The following is a 16,320-nucleotide window of genomic DNA, read 5'->3' as shown; positions in this document are numbered from 1 at the left end:
TCTGATGTAGATCTTCACGCACCCCTTCTTCCTTGTTGGGGGAGCGCCATTTTGTGGTTAGACTTGGGTTCCAAAATGTATTGGATCATCCCTGCCTACTCCTTTCTATGGCTTTTATACATGTGTTACCTTCACAAAGAGATTTTTTTTGTATTATTAACAATTCTATCCTTCCCTTCCCCCCAAAGTAACCTAGAAGGGCCAGCAGCAAAACAATTAAAAAAGAACTTTTAAAAACCATTAAAGTTAAAGGTAAAGGGACCCCTGACCATTAAGTCCAGTCGTGGCCGACTCTGGGGTTGCGGTGCTCATCTCGCTTTATTGGCCGAGGGAGCCGGCGTACAGCTTCCAGGTCATGTGGCCAGCATGACTAAGCCGCTTCTGGAGAACCAGAGCAGCGCACGGAAACACCGTTTACCTTCCCACCGGAGCGGTACCTATTTATCTACTTGCACTTTGATGTGCTTTCAAATGGCTATGTTGGCAGGAGCAGGGACTGAGCAACAGGAGCTCACCCCGTCGCGGGGATTCGAACCGCTGACCTTCTGATCTGCAAGTCCTAGGCTCTGTGGTTTAACCCACATTGCCACCCACATCCCCTAGTGCCACCCGCCGCCAGCAGCAAAACAATAAAAAAACCTTTAAAAACCATTAGAAACATCTAAATACACTTGGAAATATTAAGAGCATCTAAATGATTAAGCATAATTACATACTTTTGGTTTATTCTATACTGATTTGGTGAGTGAGTTGCACAGTAGATTAGATCTCCTTAGAAGTCATGGTTTTGGTGTAAAATGCTAGCCACCATATCTGCTGCTCACTCCAGACACAGTACAGTTGGCATGCTAAACATCTGAGCACCTGAACTTTGGAGAACGACAGTGTCTGCAAAGCAAGCTACCTTCATAGCCCTCTAGATTGTAGAGATGCACCGAGCTGAGATGGGAATTTATTCTAAAGCTGGCTTGGCGAACTGGGAGTCCATGAGCCACATTTGGTGCATGAAGCATTTTCAGCTGGGTCCCAATGGCAACGCCAAGTTTTAATTGTGGTGTGGTAAAGAGTTTACCTGCAATTTCACGGCAAATTTATTTTCAGAAGTTACAAGCAAAATGTATACTCCACATGATAGCATTGACTTCTCTCTTGGTGGTGATGGAAGGAGCTCCATAACTGTGAAATGTGGCTCATGGGCTTACTATTATAGAGCCTGAGTATCTGTGAAGTAGCAAAAAACATTTCTGGCACCTAAATCAGGTAAAGTCCTTGTAATCCTACTTTTGCTAAGTACCGCCAGGAGAGAAAGTACAGTCAACTCTCAGCTTACATGGTGGCACACTCTGGATATAGCATGTAAAGCCAAAATTGTGTATACTCAAAACATATTGGGTTCAATAGCGGGTGGGATTGCCAAAGACTTTTTCCCTGGATGCCTACCTCCTTTCCTGCTCTATGGGTGTCAGGCATCCATGGGGTCAAGGTAGGCTGGTGGTTGCAGCACCATGGATAGCTCCATGGGTTGGAGGTAAACTGAAACCTTATGGGTCTCTCCCTCCTGTCCACCTTTCCTAAGCTCCACCTCTTGGCCTGAGGAATGGGTTCTTAAAAGGCTGACCCACTGGCCTGAATATGTGTTCTTCATCTTTCTGTGGGCTTCTTCCTGGTGCACTCCTTGTGCCATTGGGTAGACAGAATAGGTTAGGAAGCACTTGGTTCCTTTGCTGGCTCAGAGTCAGTGAGGGTTGTCTCATCTGTGAGGGTCGTCTCAGGCTCTGGACCACCAGCCTCAGATTGTATGGGCTTGGCCAGTTCCTCCTCCTCTAATTCCAAGCTTTCCATGGAAGAGTGTAACTGTTTGATTCAAATCTAGGACCCACATACCTACGGGACCGCCTCTCCTGGTATGCCCCGCGGAGGACCTTAAGGTCCACAAATGACAACATTTTGGAGGTCCCAAGTTGCAAGGTGGTTAGATTGATCTCAACTAGGGCTAGAGCCTTTTCAGTACTGGCTCCTACTTGGTGGAATGCTCTGTCACAAGAGACTAGGGCCCTGCGGGACTTGACATCTTTCTGCAGGGCCTGCAAGACAGAGCTGTTCTGCCTGGCCTTTGATTTGGACTCAGTCTGACCCTTATGCTTCCCTCCCCTTATGGTTTTGATCTATGGGCTGCATTTTAAATTGCATTTAAAATTGCATGTAATTTTACTGGTGTTAGCCGCCCTGAGCCCGGCTCTGGCCGGGGAGGGTGGGGTATAAATAATTTTTTTGTATTATTATTATTATTAAATGTAGGAAGGTACAAACATCTTTGGGCCTCTGGCCTATCTGTTCCATTTCCTTTTTTAAATAGGAGTGAAGAACCCATCAGTTTGAACCAGTGGCATGAGCTCAAAGTGTCTCGCACCGCAAAAAATGGCATATTGCAGGTTGATCAGCAAAGACCAGTTGAAGGAATGGCAGAGGTAACAAAAAAGCTTTATTTATATATTTATATGTACATGGAATGGCTCTGTTTTAAACATTTGGCTTATTTGGGTTTTGGATGTTTGGTTTACTTATTTTCTGGTTCACTGCCCAAAAATAAAATAAGTGGTTGAACAGAAATTCAGCTATGTTGTAGCAAAACAAAGCTAGTGGCACTGTCCCCCACGTAGATATAAAATACTTGGGAGGTATAAAAAATGTTTGGGAACATAACCTAAAGCAATCTGACCCCCTGATTAATTCTGATGCATATTTTTTTCCCTGATAGGGAGCTTTCACACAGATTAAGTGCAACCCTGACATATTCATTGGTGGAGTACCAAGTTATGACAGTGTAAAGAAGAACTCTGGCATCCTGAAACCTTTCTCTGGGAGTATTCAAAAGGCATGTGTGTGTTTGTTTGTATTTATATAATCTGTCCTTCCTGCAAAGAATTCAGACCTGTCCTTCAGAGAAGGGGTAGAGCATTCCTCAGTTGTCTCCCATCCACAGGGACTCAGCTAGCCCAAGACTGGATTAACTTCAGAGATGGACCGATAAGAGGTGCCTTCAGATCTTTCTGTGCTATCCGCACTCTCTGTGTGCAAATGCATTCTGGCTGTTGCTCAAGCTGCCTCGGAACATTTATTTTTGGCGCTTGAAATTCTAGCACCCTAACAGAGCAACCCAAAGCCCTTTGAGGCTGAGCTGAGCTTGAAGGGAGCTGAAATTTCCCTTCACTTACCTTTGCTGGTTGAACTACTGCTGGCAGTCAATGGCAGGAGGGAAGCCCACTAGCAGTACTCCCACTGACTGGGGCCAGCAGAAAGCCCTGGGTGTTCAGAAGGAGGGCCTGAGCTGAGCAGCTACTGGATCCCATGTGTCAGCACTGAACCTGATTCAGATATAAGCTAGCACGGGGGTAAGGCCCAGTCATTCTGCCCCTGCCTTCTACCATGACTTCCATGAGCAGCCAAGGTCTAGGTGAGGCAGTGGCTAAGCCTCTCTGGAAAGCCCCATTGTGGAGTGGAGGATTGGACTGCACCTGAAAGTATCTTCTCGATACATTCTTTTAGGATTCAGAAAACAAGTGAACTAATGATGATGGCAGGTTTTATCAGGTTTTAGGTTTCTTTTGCTTTTTCCAAAGTGCATGGAGATAATCCGTATGAAGTGGCTGCAATATTCTGTTTGATTGCAAGTGTCTCTTGAAATGGGGAGTTAAGCACTTGCTTTATATGAAATTCTGAGCTGCCCGTAGGAGCTAAGCTACTTGGAGCACTCCCTTGGGCTTGTAAATTGCCAAATGCTTGATCATCTGGAAGCTTTAGAAAATAGTGAGAGGTTCTGTGGTTGTTGTTTTTCCTTTCAGGCCATCAGATATTGTGATCTCCATACAGCTGAGTGGCATAGCTGCTTTAGGAGGACAAGTATCCCACATAAGAGCAGCCTCTTTTGCATACACCCAATAATAGGTCCATTCCTTTTCTTTCTTTCTTTCTTTCTTTCTTTCTTTCTTTCTTTCTTTCTTTCTTTCTTTCTTTCTTTCTTTCTTTCTTCCTTCCTTCCTTCCTTCCTTCCTTCCTTCCTTCCTTCCTTCCTTCCTTCCCTCCCTCCCTCCCTCCCTCCCCTCCCCTCCCCTCCCCTCCCCTCCCCTCCCCTCCCCTCCCCTCCCCTTCCCTTCCCTTCCCTCTTTTCACAAATTTTAATCCCCGCCTCAACACTCACGTTCACAGTTCACAGTTTTCCCTAAAGTGCACATTTTGTAGTCTTCCCCTCAAGTATTTGTTTTTGTATGCATTTTCCCTAAAATAAAGTTTTATGTGAATGTTTTGAACTAGAATTTGCATTGCTAAATGTGGAGAAGTGTGCCATCTGATTGAAAGCTGTGTTCCAATCCAGGTATAAGTCAGGGAGTGGGGAATTTGGTCAGTTCGCTTTAAAACATAGACTGAGCAAATTTCTCCTTCCTCCTTAATACAAAGCTAACTCAGGAGGAATTCTCCTATTTTAAGGTGAAATTGGTTTCTGCCAAGAAACTTATTTTATATCTCAGATTTGGCTCAGAGCAGAGCCATAAAATGTGCTCTAAAGTTCAGGCACAGTGTTAATAAATCTGACTCAACTTTTTTTTTTTTAAAAAAAGAGGTTAAATAGTTTTGAGCTACATGGCTCAGAGGAACTCATCCTACTTCCCTTTGAGGATAAACAACGGAATCCTCTGGAAGGCCGTTCTCAGGAAAGATACTGTTGAAAATAAACAGATGTTAAAATGATCTCTTCATATAAAATTTACCTGATCCAATTTTGGTTTTTTTTTTAAATAACACTTTTAGCTTATGATACTGAGTAATAGCCTAAAGTATTGAAAAAAAACTCTTCAACTTCTAACCTTGTCTCTTACATAAAGATTGTTCTGAATGACCGGACAATAGATGTGAGGCAGGATTTCGCATCTGGCGTCAACCTGGAGAATACTGTCCATTCCTGTGTGAATTCCCCCTGTGCCAATGGGGGCACCTGCGTGCCCAAAAAAGATGGCTATGAATGTGATTGCCCATTGGGTTTTGATGGACAGCACTGCCAGAAAGGTAAAGCTTTTATTTTGTGTTGGAACTGCAAAATCTCCTTGATTGTAGAGAGTAGTCTTGCTCAGATAATGAACTTGCGGCAGCAAAGCCGACAGGGGAATGTCAGCACAAGGTGATTGTTTCTTGGTTATTTGTGATTATTTCTTGGCTATTATTGCTGTAATTATTTCTTGGTTATTTGCTCTCATAAATGTGCTCTTCTGTAGCAGAGAGAGGAGGCACAGTTGCCACTAATAACAATTGAAAGACACAGTTTGCTTCTTTCTTTATTATCTTACAATCCCACCTTTCCTAAGCAGCTCAGGTGGTGTATATGGTTCTTCCCCCTCACAACACCCTGTGAGGTAGGTTAAGGTAAGAGGGAGTGCCTGGCCTAAGGTCACTCATTGAGTTTCATGGCTGAGTCAAAAGTTGAACCTTGTTCTCCCAGGTCCTTAGGCATAATTCATTCTTGAACTCTTTAAACTGGTTTCCATCACCACATTCTGTAGTAATGTGTTTAAAAATCCCCTTATCCTGTTTGTGATCAAGTATCTTCTTTTATCACTCATTTGCCCACAGTTAGATGAATGGGGTTGACCACAATTTCTAATATTAAGAGAGAGGAAGAAACATTTTCACTACGCCATTATTTTATAAAGCTCTATGATTTGCCATGTCCCTTCCTAGTGGTGCGCCAGGACTGACCTGAGAAGCCTTCTTTCATACATAATAAACATCATAATCATTATTATTATTTATACCCCGCCCATCTGGCTGGGTTTCCCCAGCCACTCTGGGCGGCTTCCAACAAAAGATTAAAAATGCATCAAAACATCAGTCATTAAAAACTTCCCTAAACAGGGCTGCCTTCAGATGTTTTCTAAATGTCATATGGTTGTTTATTTCTTTGACATCTGGTGGGAGGGCGTTCCACAAGGCGGGCGCCACTACCAAGAAGGCCCTCTGCCTGGTTCCCTGTAACTTCGCTTCTCGCAATGAGGGGACCGCCAGAAGGCCCTCGACGCTGGACCTCAGTTTCTGGGCTGAACGATGGGGGTGGAGACACTCCTTCAGGTATACTGGGCCAAGGCCATTTAGGGCTTTAAAGGTCAGCAAGAATTGTACCTGGAAATGTACTGGGAGCTAATGTAGGTCTTTCAAGACTGGTGTTAGGTGGTCTTGGTGGCCACTCCCAGTCACCAGTCTAGCTGCTGCATTCTGGATTAGTTGTAGTTTCTGGGTCACCTTCAAAGGTAGCCCCACATTTAGTTCATTGCAGTAGTCCAAGCGGGAGATAACCAGAGCATGCACCACTCTTGAGAGAAAGTCTGTGGGCAGGTAGGGTCTCAGCCTTTTACAAGGCTTCTATACTCTGTCCTCTCAGATCATGTTGGACTCCAACTCCCATCAGCCCCAGCCAGGATAGCCAACAGTCAGGGATGATGCGAGATGTAGTCCAGCAACATTTGGTGGACATGAGCTACATTTCCATTATAACACGCTAAGTCCCTGACTTGCTCTCTTCTGCAATGATAGTGGTGGTGGTGGGTTGTGTTGAGGTTTGAGTACAGTGGTACCTCGCAAGACGAATGCCTCGCAAGACAAAAAACTCGCTAGACGAAAGGTTTTTCCATTTTCGATTTGCCTCACAAGATGAATTTCCCTATGGGCTTGCTTCGCAAGACGAAAACGTCTCGCGACTTTTTTTTCTTTGTCTAAAAACAAAGACATGTTTTGTTTATAAAGTTAATTTATTTTCCCTTAAATTTTTGAACTGCTCTTTACAGTATGTGTGACTTTAAAGAGCAGTTAATAAACTGTTGTTGTACCAAATTTGCCTTTGTTTGGACTTTTTTTGACCATAGGAACGCATTAATTGATTTTCAATGCATTCCTATGGGATTTCGTGCTTCGCAAGACGAAAAATTCGCTAGACGACAAAAATTGCGGAACGAATTAATTTCGTCTTGCGGGGCACCACTGTACAAGTGAAGCCATCATGCGACGACTTGAACACATGCTTAACTTAATAACAAACTAACTGATTCAGCATCCAGTTTGCATTGTGCGAACTGGCCTTTTGGGGAGGAAATTGCTGTTAACAATTATTAAATACAAATCCTGAACACAAGATTCCAGTGTTGAAGGATTGTTTCCTTGTTTGCTGCTGCTGTTGGGTTTTTTGTTTTTGTTTGCTGCACCCACAGAACTTGCATTTTGCTGTTGGGGTTACAGTGCCATCCACACCCCCAATTTTTTTGTTTCTTTTCTGGGACTGGTTTTGATGGGCACAACTTAACAACAACAAAAAGACGCATGTGATTTCTGCACTTCAGGGGGTTGGACTAGATGACCCTTGGCAAGATAGCCCTTTGACACTTGATAATTACAAATCGCCATGATTAAATGGTTACCGCTCCCTATATACACTAGTGAAGTGCCTGCACTCTTTCATAGCAGTTTGGAGTCTAAAAAGCTTCCATTGCCAGAATTAAAAATCTCTGTTGCCTCACACAAGAGACGGAAGCTCCATCTTGTCTTATTCAGTGGGACTTAGCTCATGCCCTTAAGCAAGGGGATTTATAGGCCTTGTAACTTTATCCTCATTTGTGTTAACCGCCGGTGCTGCAATGCAGCCTATAATCCTCAGCTACACTTTGGCTCCCTTGTAATTTGACAGCAAGAACAAATCCTCCCTCAGTCACACACCAGAGACCACCAAAGAATTCTTTACAAAAGCAAAGGCTCTCCTTTTTGTTGTTGTTCCTCAGAGGAGCTAAGAACCGAGATACTTCAATCCGGTGGGTTTCTTAAACCGGCTGAAATTCTCAGTGACTTAAATCGCATGCAGATTTATTCCACTAGGTGGTAGCATCCTTCTTCCATATCAGCCTGAACAGGAGCGGGAAAATATGTTGCTCTCCAAGTGGTGTCGTGAGTTTAGGGGCACCTGCAAGCGTGAGTTTACTGTCGACTCTGTTCTCATGCATGCAGGTTTTTCACAATATTCATGTGACATTGTTCTCATCCAAGTAGGCTGGACTATGGCACTTTGGCCACAGGCCTCACAGTCCAGTGCCAAACCTGAATGACTACCCAGAGATCACCAGGTGATGAGGTCAGTGGCTAACAGGTCTCATGCTGGCACCTGGGCTGGCTTCTCCTTCCACTGATGCTGCCCCATACAGCATCTTTTAACTGCAACAAAATGGAGCTTATTCTTCAGTAATGTGTTTAGCATCAGAGCAGAAGAAACCAAGGTCCACTATTTTCCTGCAGGTAGGTCTGCCGTAGGTAAAGAAAAAAAATCATTCCAGTAGCATGCACACGAACGCTCATACCAATAACAAACTTAGTTGGTCTCTAAGGTGCTACTGGAAGGAATTTTTTTATTTTCCTGCAGTCACAAGAAGCACTTAATTGAATGCTGCTTTTTAAAACTTGAGCCGGACCCACCCCCTTTTGTCAACTTACTCCGATACCTAATGTCAGGTTCAGTAATTACGAAAAATGCAAAAAAAAAATGCTGAGATTTTGCATAGTTAAAGCTGGGTGCTCCTTTTCGAAGATGGGGAGAGAGGTTATTTTGCTGCTGAAAAGTAAAATCTGAATGTTCCTTCCGTTTTATGCTGCTGCACTGCAGAATGTGGAAATTACTGCTTGAACAGTAAGTAACAACTGTCAGACATGTTCTGTAACTGTGAGTGTATGATCTGTGTGCGTTCCTACCTCCATCAAGCTAATGGTGTGATTTAGGCCGCTTTTTGCAAATGTCTGTAGATAACGGCATAATCTGTAGTCATTTCCTGGATTGCACTGCAATGCTACAGCACTATTACGAGGAAGCTCATAAAGTAGTCTCCTTCCTTGCAAACTGTGACTAGTGAGAATTGCCTCCAGGTCAATATGAGTATATGTAACACCAAGTGGTTTTATAAACATTGATGGAAGTGGTGATTTTGTGGGGTTACTTGCATGGCTGATTTAAAACAAGAACTACAACAACAAGATTTTGAGAGAGAAGAAGAGAGAGAGAGCTAGTTGGACAACCAACCAGAAATCCATTGGCTTGCATTGCAAACATGGGAAATCATTTAATTTGCAAAGGGTGGAAGAAAGCTTGAAACTATGTGTCTCCTATTTCCCAACTTTAATTCCTGCCATTTTCTTCCCAAAGAATTCAAATCATGTGGGGGCAGGAGGCAGAAGGAAGAGTCCCTAATTTGTGTTTCAGAGCCTAGTTGCAGCATTTAAAGTGGATAGAATTTGTCTTTGGCAGAATGGGGAGCTCACTAATTTCTAAAAACTTCCTTCCATAATTAATTTTAAAGTCCTCTTTGTTTTAGAGGGAGAGTTTTAAAAGAATGTATCAATTTCTCCATTGAAATCAATGGAATGTGCTTGTTGATTCAGGACCAAGCCTCACTGCATTCAATGTAACTCTGTAGTCCAGCAAGTATGTTTATGAGAGCAGCCCTCAGAATGCATTATGTTTGGCCGGACTGTGCTCAGACAGAACGAAAGTGTCCTATTCCTTTCTGCTGAATAGTTCTCTTGTATCCATACCACGATAAGTTGATTGAGAAATAGTATCTGAGCTGTGTTTTGCCTCTTGGTCCTAAACCAAGCTTCAGATAATTTCCTGCCTTCATTGCCTTGGCCATATCATCTGTGACAGAGATGGGCAAGCTGTATCTCTCTACAACTCCCTTCATCCTTGACCCCTGGTCATATTACCTGAAGCTGATTGAGGTTGGAGATGAATGCTACTAGTTCTGCAACAGAGGCATCTTTGTGCTGCGTTGGGCTGAAATGGATTACGGGGTTTATATCTAGGGAGGCTGGCATCCTCCATCCTTAGCTCACATTCTTGCTAGTAAACACCATTCAATTCAGTGGTATGTGGTTCCAAGAATTACCATATTTTTCGCTCTATAGGACGTACCCGACCATAGGACGCACCTTGTTTTAGAGGAGGAGAACAAGAAAAAAAAAATCTCCCCCTCTCTGCTCAGCGCCCCTTCAGCAAAGCGACAGGAGAAACGGAGCCCCTTCCATTTCTCCTCCCACTTCGCTGAAGGGGCGCTGTGCAGCTCTCCCTCTCTGCTGAAGCCAGGAGTCTTGCTCTCCTGGCTTCAGCAGGCTCCCATCTCCAAAGGCTTCAGGCGGCTATCCCTGAAGCCTGGAGAGCGAGAGGGGTCGGTGCGCACTGACCCCTCTTGCTCTCCAGGCTTCAGCGAAAGCAACGTGAAGCCTCCGGAGCACAGAGGGAATGCTCCCTCTGCACTTCGGAGGCTTCGTGTTGCTATCACTGAAGCCAAGGAGCCTACATTCGCTCCATAGGACGCACACACATTTCCACTTAATTTTTGGAGGGGAAAAAGTGTGTCCTATAGAGCGAAAAATACGGTATGATGTTCGTAGTTACATAACTGCAGCAGGATTGAATCCAGCAGGTGCAAGGTAGACAAACCTAAGGGTTTGTCTCCATGTTATGCTCACTGACCCTGCTCATATGTAGTGCTAAGGCAAAGCATGGAAGTTGGAGCATATGGATGCTCACAGTCAAAATTAGCGCCTGAGTCACTCCTCCTTCAGTCAACCTGCTGCCAATCTACTACCTATAGCTAAGCCATGGTTTGGATTAGCATTACATCCGAACTCAAGGCTTGTGTTTTGGAGAGAAACAAACCATGAACCCAGGTTTGTACATAATGCTAATCCAAATCTTGTTTTAGCTGCAGGTATCACAGCAGCTGGTTGACTGTGGGAGGTGTCAGGCAGCTGCAATTTTTACTATGAGTGCCTTTGCCTTTACATTTTCATTTAGCCATGATTTGGTCTTGGGTTACTTGCAATCTGGATTGCTGTGTAGAAGCCCCTGAGTCCAGTCCCCACACAGTCTGAAATAGATGGCTCAGGTTATAGGGTTTGTCTTTGAGGCACACCTAATTTTCACTGGATTGCACCCAAGACGTTCATTTGCAGGAACTAGCAGGGTGTTGCTGGGAAATCCTGGCGAGGAATCAAATCAATGTATAAGAGAAACCACTTGGGTGCTTCCCCATGCCTGCCCATGCCAGACCATAGTCTAACAGAGTTTGGCATGTTTAAAGCCTTTCATTTCAGTGGGTTTATATGTGCCGAATGTATTGCTGGACGGTTTGAGGGGAAGGGGAGCATAGGATGCCTTTAGCACACCTAGTGCAAGGCACACCTAGGAAGGTCAGAAAGTGCTTGGCCCAGAGTGTTGCTCTAGATGTAGAAAATGGCTGGCTCCATACAGCCCAGGCCTTCCTTTGAAGCCTGCAAAGAGTGATGCACAGCACTGCTTGTGTCGTGGGTTGCATTGCATTGTGAGCGGCAGGGTGCAAGACTTGGGTTCCTGCTTCAGCCACACTGGACATTTTCCCTAATTTCATTTGCAGATGAAACAGCCATTTGCCTACCAGGTATTTTTCATATTTTGTTACCGTGCCTTTTCTCCCCTGCTTTTCCTCCTTAGCTATTCAGGGAAAGACAGTATTCGCTGTCAAGAGAAAACCAGGAGCAGCTACAGGCAAAAGCCAAAATCAGTGACAACTTGAGGGCCAAAACCATACATGTTGCAGGATTTCAGTTATGGGTCTCCTGTATATTTTTGGGATTTAAAAAAAAAATACAAGTGTAGGGGTGGGTTCCAAACTGGGCCTCATCTGCACTATAGATTTGAAGCAGTGTCATCCCGCTGTAAACATTCATGGCCTCCCTCAAAGAATCCTGAGACATGTAGATTGTAAGGGGTGCTGAAGGCAGTTAGGAGACCTCCTGTTCCTCTCACAGAACTACAAGTCCAAGAATGGGTTAACAGCCAATCTCTTTTCTCAGGGAACTCTCAGAATTCTAGCTCCATAAGGGAAATCAGGGCCTCCTAACAATGGTGAGAAGGATTGAACCTGTGTCCAGGATGTGTGCTTTGCTGCTGAGCTACACAGGCACCGCTTCTGGGTCTGTCTTCTGCTCCCACCATTCAGAGGGACTATTAGCAGCTCTGTGGGCATCAGGGAGGGGGTTTGGAGAGGTTTAGATTGGGGAAATAGCATGGGGGGTAAAGGTAAAGGGAAGGGACACAGGTGGCGCTGTGGGTTAAACCACAGAGCCTAGGACTTGCCGATCAGGAGGTCGGCGGTTCGAATCCCCATGACGGGGTAAGCTCCCATTGCTCTGTCCCAGCTCCTGCCAACCTAGCAGTTCGAAAGCACGTCAAAGTGCAAGTAGATAAATAGGTACCGCTCCGGCGGGAAGGTAAACGGTGTTTCCGTGTGCTGCTCTGGTTCTCCAGAAGCGGCTTAGTCATGCTGGCCACATGACCCGGAAGCTGTACACTAGCTCTCTCAGCCAGTAAAGCGAGATGAGCGCCGCAACCCCAGTGTGAGCCACGACTGGACCTTTAAAAGGTAAAAGGACCCCTGACCGTTAAGTCCAGTCGCGGACGACTCTGGGGTTGCGGCACTCATCTCGCTTTATGGCTGAGGGAGTTGGCGTTTGTCCACTGACAGCTTCCGGGTCATGTGGCCAGCATGACTAAACCGCTTCTGGTGAACCTATTTATGTACTTGCACTTGGGCGTGCTTTCCCGGAGATTTGAACTGTTGACCTTCTGATCGCAAGCCCTAGGCTCAGTGGTTTAGACCACAGTGCCACCCACTGCACACAGCATGGTGGTAGGGGAGGCTTAATATCCACGTACCCTGCTGTTGCTCAAGCAGATTTGGATCAGCCCTCCCACAAAAATGAGGGGAAGCTGTCTTTGAAATATTGAACGGGTCTCATTTTTGGTTCTCCTCCTCTTTACTCATAACTGAGCCTTGCTCAAAGGGCACTATAAGAAATGTATAGGAAATGCTTGCCATGAATTGTGTTAGCTGTCTCGTTGAGAAGCCCGAGGTAAAAAACCAGTGACTCATTCTCAGTATATTGCTAATGGCAGTCAGCCTTGATAGATTGAGGTGGACAAACCCCAATGAGCCATGATAAATACCGGTCTCACGTCAGAGGAAGATTGCATTGGTACTGCATGTCGTTTCACTTTCTTTAATGCTGTTGAAGGGAATATTTTTACATGCAAATCCTGCCATCTCAACATTGGGTTTCCCTTCATTTCCCAGCTGTTATGGAAGCCATTGAAATACCGCAGTTCATCGGCCGCAGCTACCTCACCTATGATAGCCCAGATATTCTTAAAAGGTAAATAAAGTTAAAGGTGGAGTAGTGCTTATTTATAGAGATATGATCTGAGGAACCCTTTGTGTGGGTATCTGGTTGTAGAAAGAAAGCAGTGTCGCTTTGTGTCATGCAGACAAATAGCAGATGCTAAAATGGGACCTTTGGCTAATGGGCAGATTACAAATGGTCATAATGAACAAAAATGAAATAATACATGAATAAAATAAGGCTGCTTACAAGGATGTGGAGGATACAGAACATGCCTTATGGGATCAGACCAAGGTCCATCTAGTACAGCTTTCCTCAACCTGGTTGCCCTCCAGACACTGTTGGACTACAACTCCCATCAGCCCCTGGCAGCATGGCCAATGACTCTGTAATTTTACCCCACCAACCTAATTTGGGAATATAGCAGAAGTATATTCCCATGTAGCTACCTACAGCTACATGCTTGTATATTTAGCAGGGGTGCTGGTCATCTCTGCTGTATTTCTGTACTTTGGTCAGCCAGTAGTTAATATGGTCCCTTTATGTTAGTTGTTTTCCTTTATATTGGTGTTTAATAGGCTCTATCGGAGGGGGGCTTACCTAATTGTTCTGTGCCACTTAAAACATGAATTTCTATTGCATTTTTGTGATGTTTTTAAACATTGCAAACCACTTAGAGACATCTTCAAAGTTTGAAGCAGTATATAAATTACCCAAACAAACCTCATAAATAAATAGATGGTGACAAGAGCTGTACCCAGTCAGACGGGCGAGGTACAAATAATAAATTTAGTATTATTCAAAATCCAAATATTTGGCACTTTTCAAATCAACTGGTACTTCATTGTCCTGGAAGCTAAGCTGATAAATGTGGATTTATAGGGAGAGTAGATTCAGCTAGAATTGTAGCAAAAATATACATTTATGAGTTAGAGTTGGTATGTTCAACTATGTGTGGGAGGGGGGAGATTATTGATCACAGAGCTTCAGAGGTGCATTATTTTCACTGCACCATCCAGATGTCGTTTTGTACAATGTGCCTCTCCCCTAAACAGAGTAGCGGGATCAAGAACAAATGTCTTCATGAGGTTTAAGACTACCCTGATGGATGGCCTCTTGCTGTGGAGGGGAGACAGCCCCATGAGACCAAACAGTGACTTCATCTCTCTAGGTCTTCAAGATGGTGCCTTGGTCTTCAGGTAAGCTGCCTGCATCTTTTTTCCCACCCCTACCCCTTGCTTCAGCAGGGGACTTCTGACTAGGAACAGGATATAAATTTGGTCCAGTTTGCAGACCTCTCTGAATTTTGCGGTGCAGTTCTCCAACCAACAATGTTCACTAAAAAGCATACATTGCAGGAAAGCATGTATAAAAATGAATGCGTCAGTGAAAATTATGTACAAAAATGGATTATATTGGAAGAAATTGCTCGTGAGAATATGTAGTTGGCAAAACTGCCTATGAAAATGTGCTTCTTGAGACTAAAATGTTGCAGAAATGTGGGGAACTGAATTTGAGATTAGAACGATGAGAAGGAGAAGAGTTTGGATTTGATATCCTGCTTTATCACTACCCGAAGGAGTCTCAAAGCGGCTAACAATCTCCTTTCCCCTTCCTTCCCCACAACAAACACTCTGTGAGGTGAGTGGGGCTGAGAGACTTCAGAGAAGTGTGACCTGCCCAAGGTCACCCAGCAGCTGCATGTGGGGGAGCAGGGAAGTGAACCCGGTTCACCAGATTACGAGTCCACCGCTCTTAACCACTACACCACACTGGCTCTAAAATAGATAGGTCCTCCCATCTCTACTTCTGACTCAAGCACACTTACAGCTCTCCTACTTATCAGAAAGCTCCATTTACTTCAACAGAGAAGAGGAGCTCCATGTGCATAAATTCCTTTGCATATACTGAAGCAAATGACAGCAAGTGTCTTGTGAGGACACTTTGCTTAAAGAAGGCTTATCTTCACCAGATCAGAGCACCCAGCATTTGAATAAACCTGGGCATTTAAGATTTGGTTGCTCACTTACTGCAGTGAGAGAAACCAAGGACGCGATTGAAACGCAAGGTTAGGAAAGTGAGCAGACCTGTTTCTCCCTGGGTACAATTTTAGGGGAAGATAATTTGTGATCGGGAGCACAAGAACAAGAATGATTACTTTTAATAGGACAAGAATTTACAATTTGGTTTAGTCCCATGGGAAAGCGGAGGCGAGATCTACCTTGCTCTTTGGGTTTTGTCTTTAAACCACTGACTGTCTCCGTAATGTAGTGGAGCATTTTCTGACTTGTTATTCTCAAAAGCAAATGTTCCGTCTGCCAGAAATGAAATGTAAACCCAGGGAATGATAGACAAAAAAACTAGCTGTTTGTCGTCTGGGGATTACGCCCCTGTACTTCACTGCCTCGGGAAGTTTTCAAATGTACTTCTTCCTCCCCACCCCCACCCCCGGGTCAAATTACGAGTTTGTCAAAGAGCCTGCTGTTTCTTTTTGTTACTTTTCTTTCTTCAGATTAAGTAACCACAGAGCATTTTGAGAAAGCAGTTGTCACTCCTGGTATGATTGTACATGGATATGATGCAGCAAAGTGCTATTTTCACAGTGCAGTAGAACACACAATAGGAGACACCTCAGGCAACATACAAAGACATATTATGAGCAGTTGATATTCCAAATGAGGGTAATTCAAATAGTGTTAGGCTACCCAACAAATGGGACCTGGGTGGCGCTGTGGGTTAAACCACAGAGCCTAGGACTTACCGATCAGAAGGTTGGCGGTTCGAATCCCCACAATGGGGTGAGCTCCCATTGCTCGGTCCCTGCTCCTGCCAACCCAGCAGTTCGAAAGCACATCAAAGTGCAAGTAGAATAAATAGGTACCGCTCCGGCGGGAAGGTAAACAGCGTTTCCGTGTGCTGCTCTGGTTTGCCAGAAGCGGCTTAGTCATGCTGGCCACATGACCCGGAAGCTGTACGCTGGCTCCCTCAGCCAATAAAGTGAGATGAGCGCCGCAACCCCAGAGTCGGTCACGACAGGACCTAATTGTCAGGGGTCCCTTTACCTTTACCTTTACCCAACAAAAG

General features: G+C 44.6%; 1 protein-coding gene across 2 annotated transcripts in view; it reads left to right on the top strand.

Moving 5' to 3' along the window:
• Nucleotides 1–16,320, top strand: part of EGFLAM (EGF like, fibronectin type III and laminin G domains) — a 103,840-nt gene that overhangs the window by 83,403 nt on the left and 4,117 nt on the right. For both annotated transcript variants that reach the window (XM_083465794.1, XM_083465795.1), the window contains 5 exons: nt 2,357–2,468; nt 2,759–2,875; nt 4,881–5,061; nt 13,191–13,269; nt 14,292–14,435. In XM_083465794.1, the coding sequence (XP_083321920.1) occupies nt 2,357–2,468; nt 2,759–2,875; nt 4,881–5,061; nt 13,191–13,269; nt 14,292–14,435 (633 nt within the window). The remainder of the gene's footprint in view (nt 1–2,356; nt 2,469–2,758; nt 2,876–4,880; nt 5,062–13,190; nt 13,270–14,291; nt 14,436–16,320) is intronic.

Source organism: Podarcis liolepis (assembly GCF_965112155.1).
Source record: "Podarcis liolepis genome assembly, chromosome: 11".
NCBI classification, from domain to species: domain Eukaryota; kingdom Metazoa; phylum Chordata; class Lepidosauria; order Squamata; family Lacertidae; genus Podarcis; species Podarcis liolepis.
Note: the sequence above shows the minus strand (reverse complement) of the source record. Positions and strands in the feature narration are given on the sequence as shown.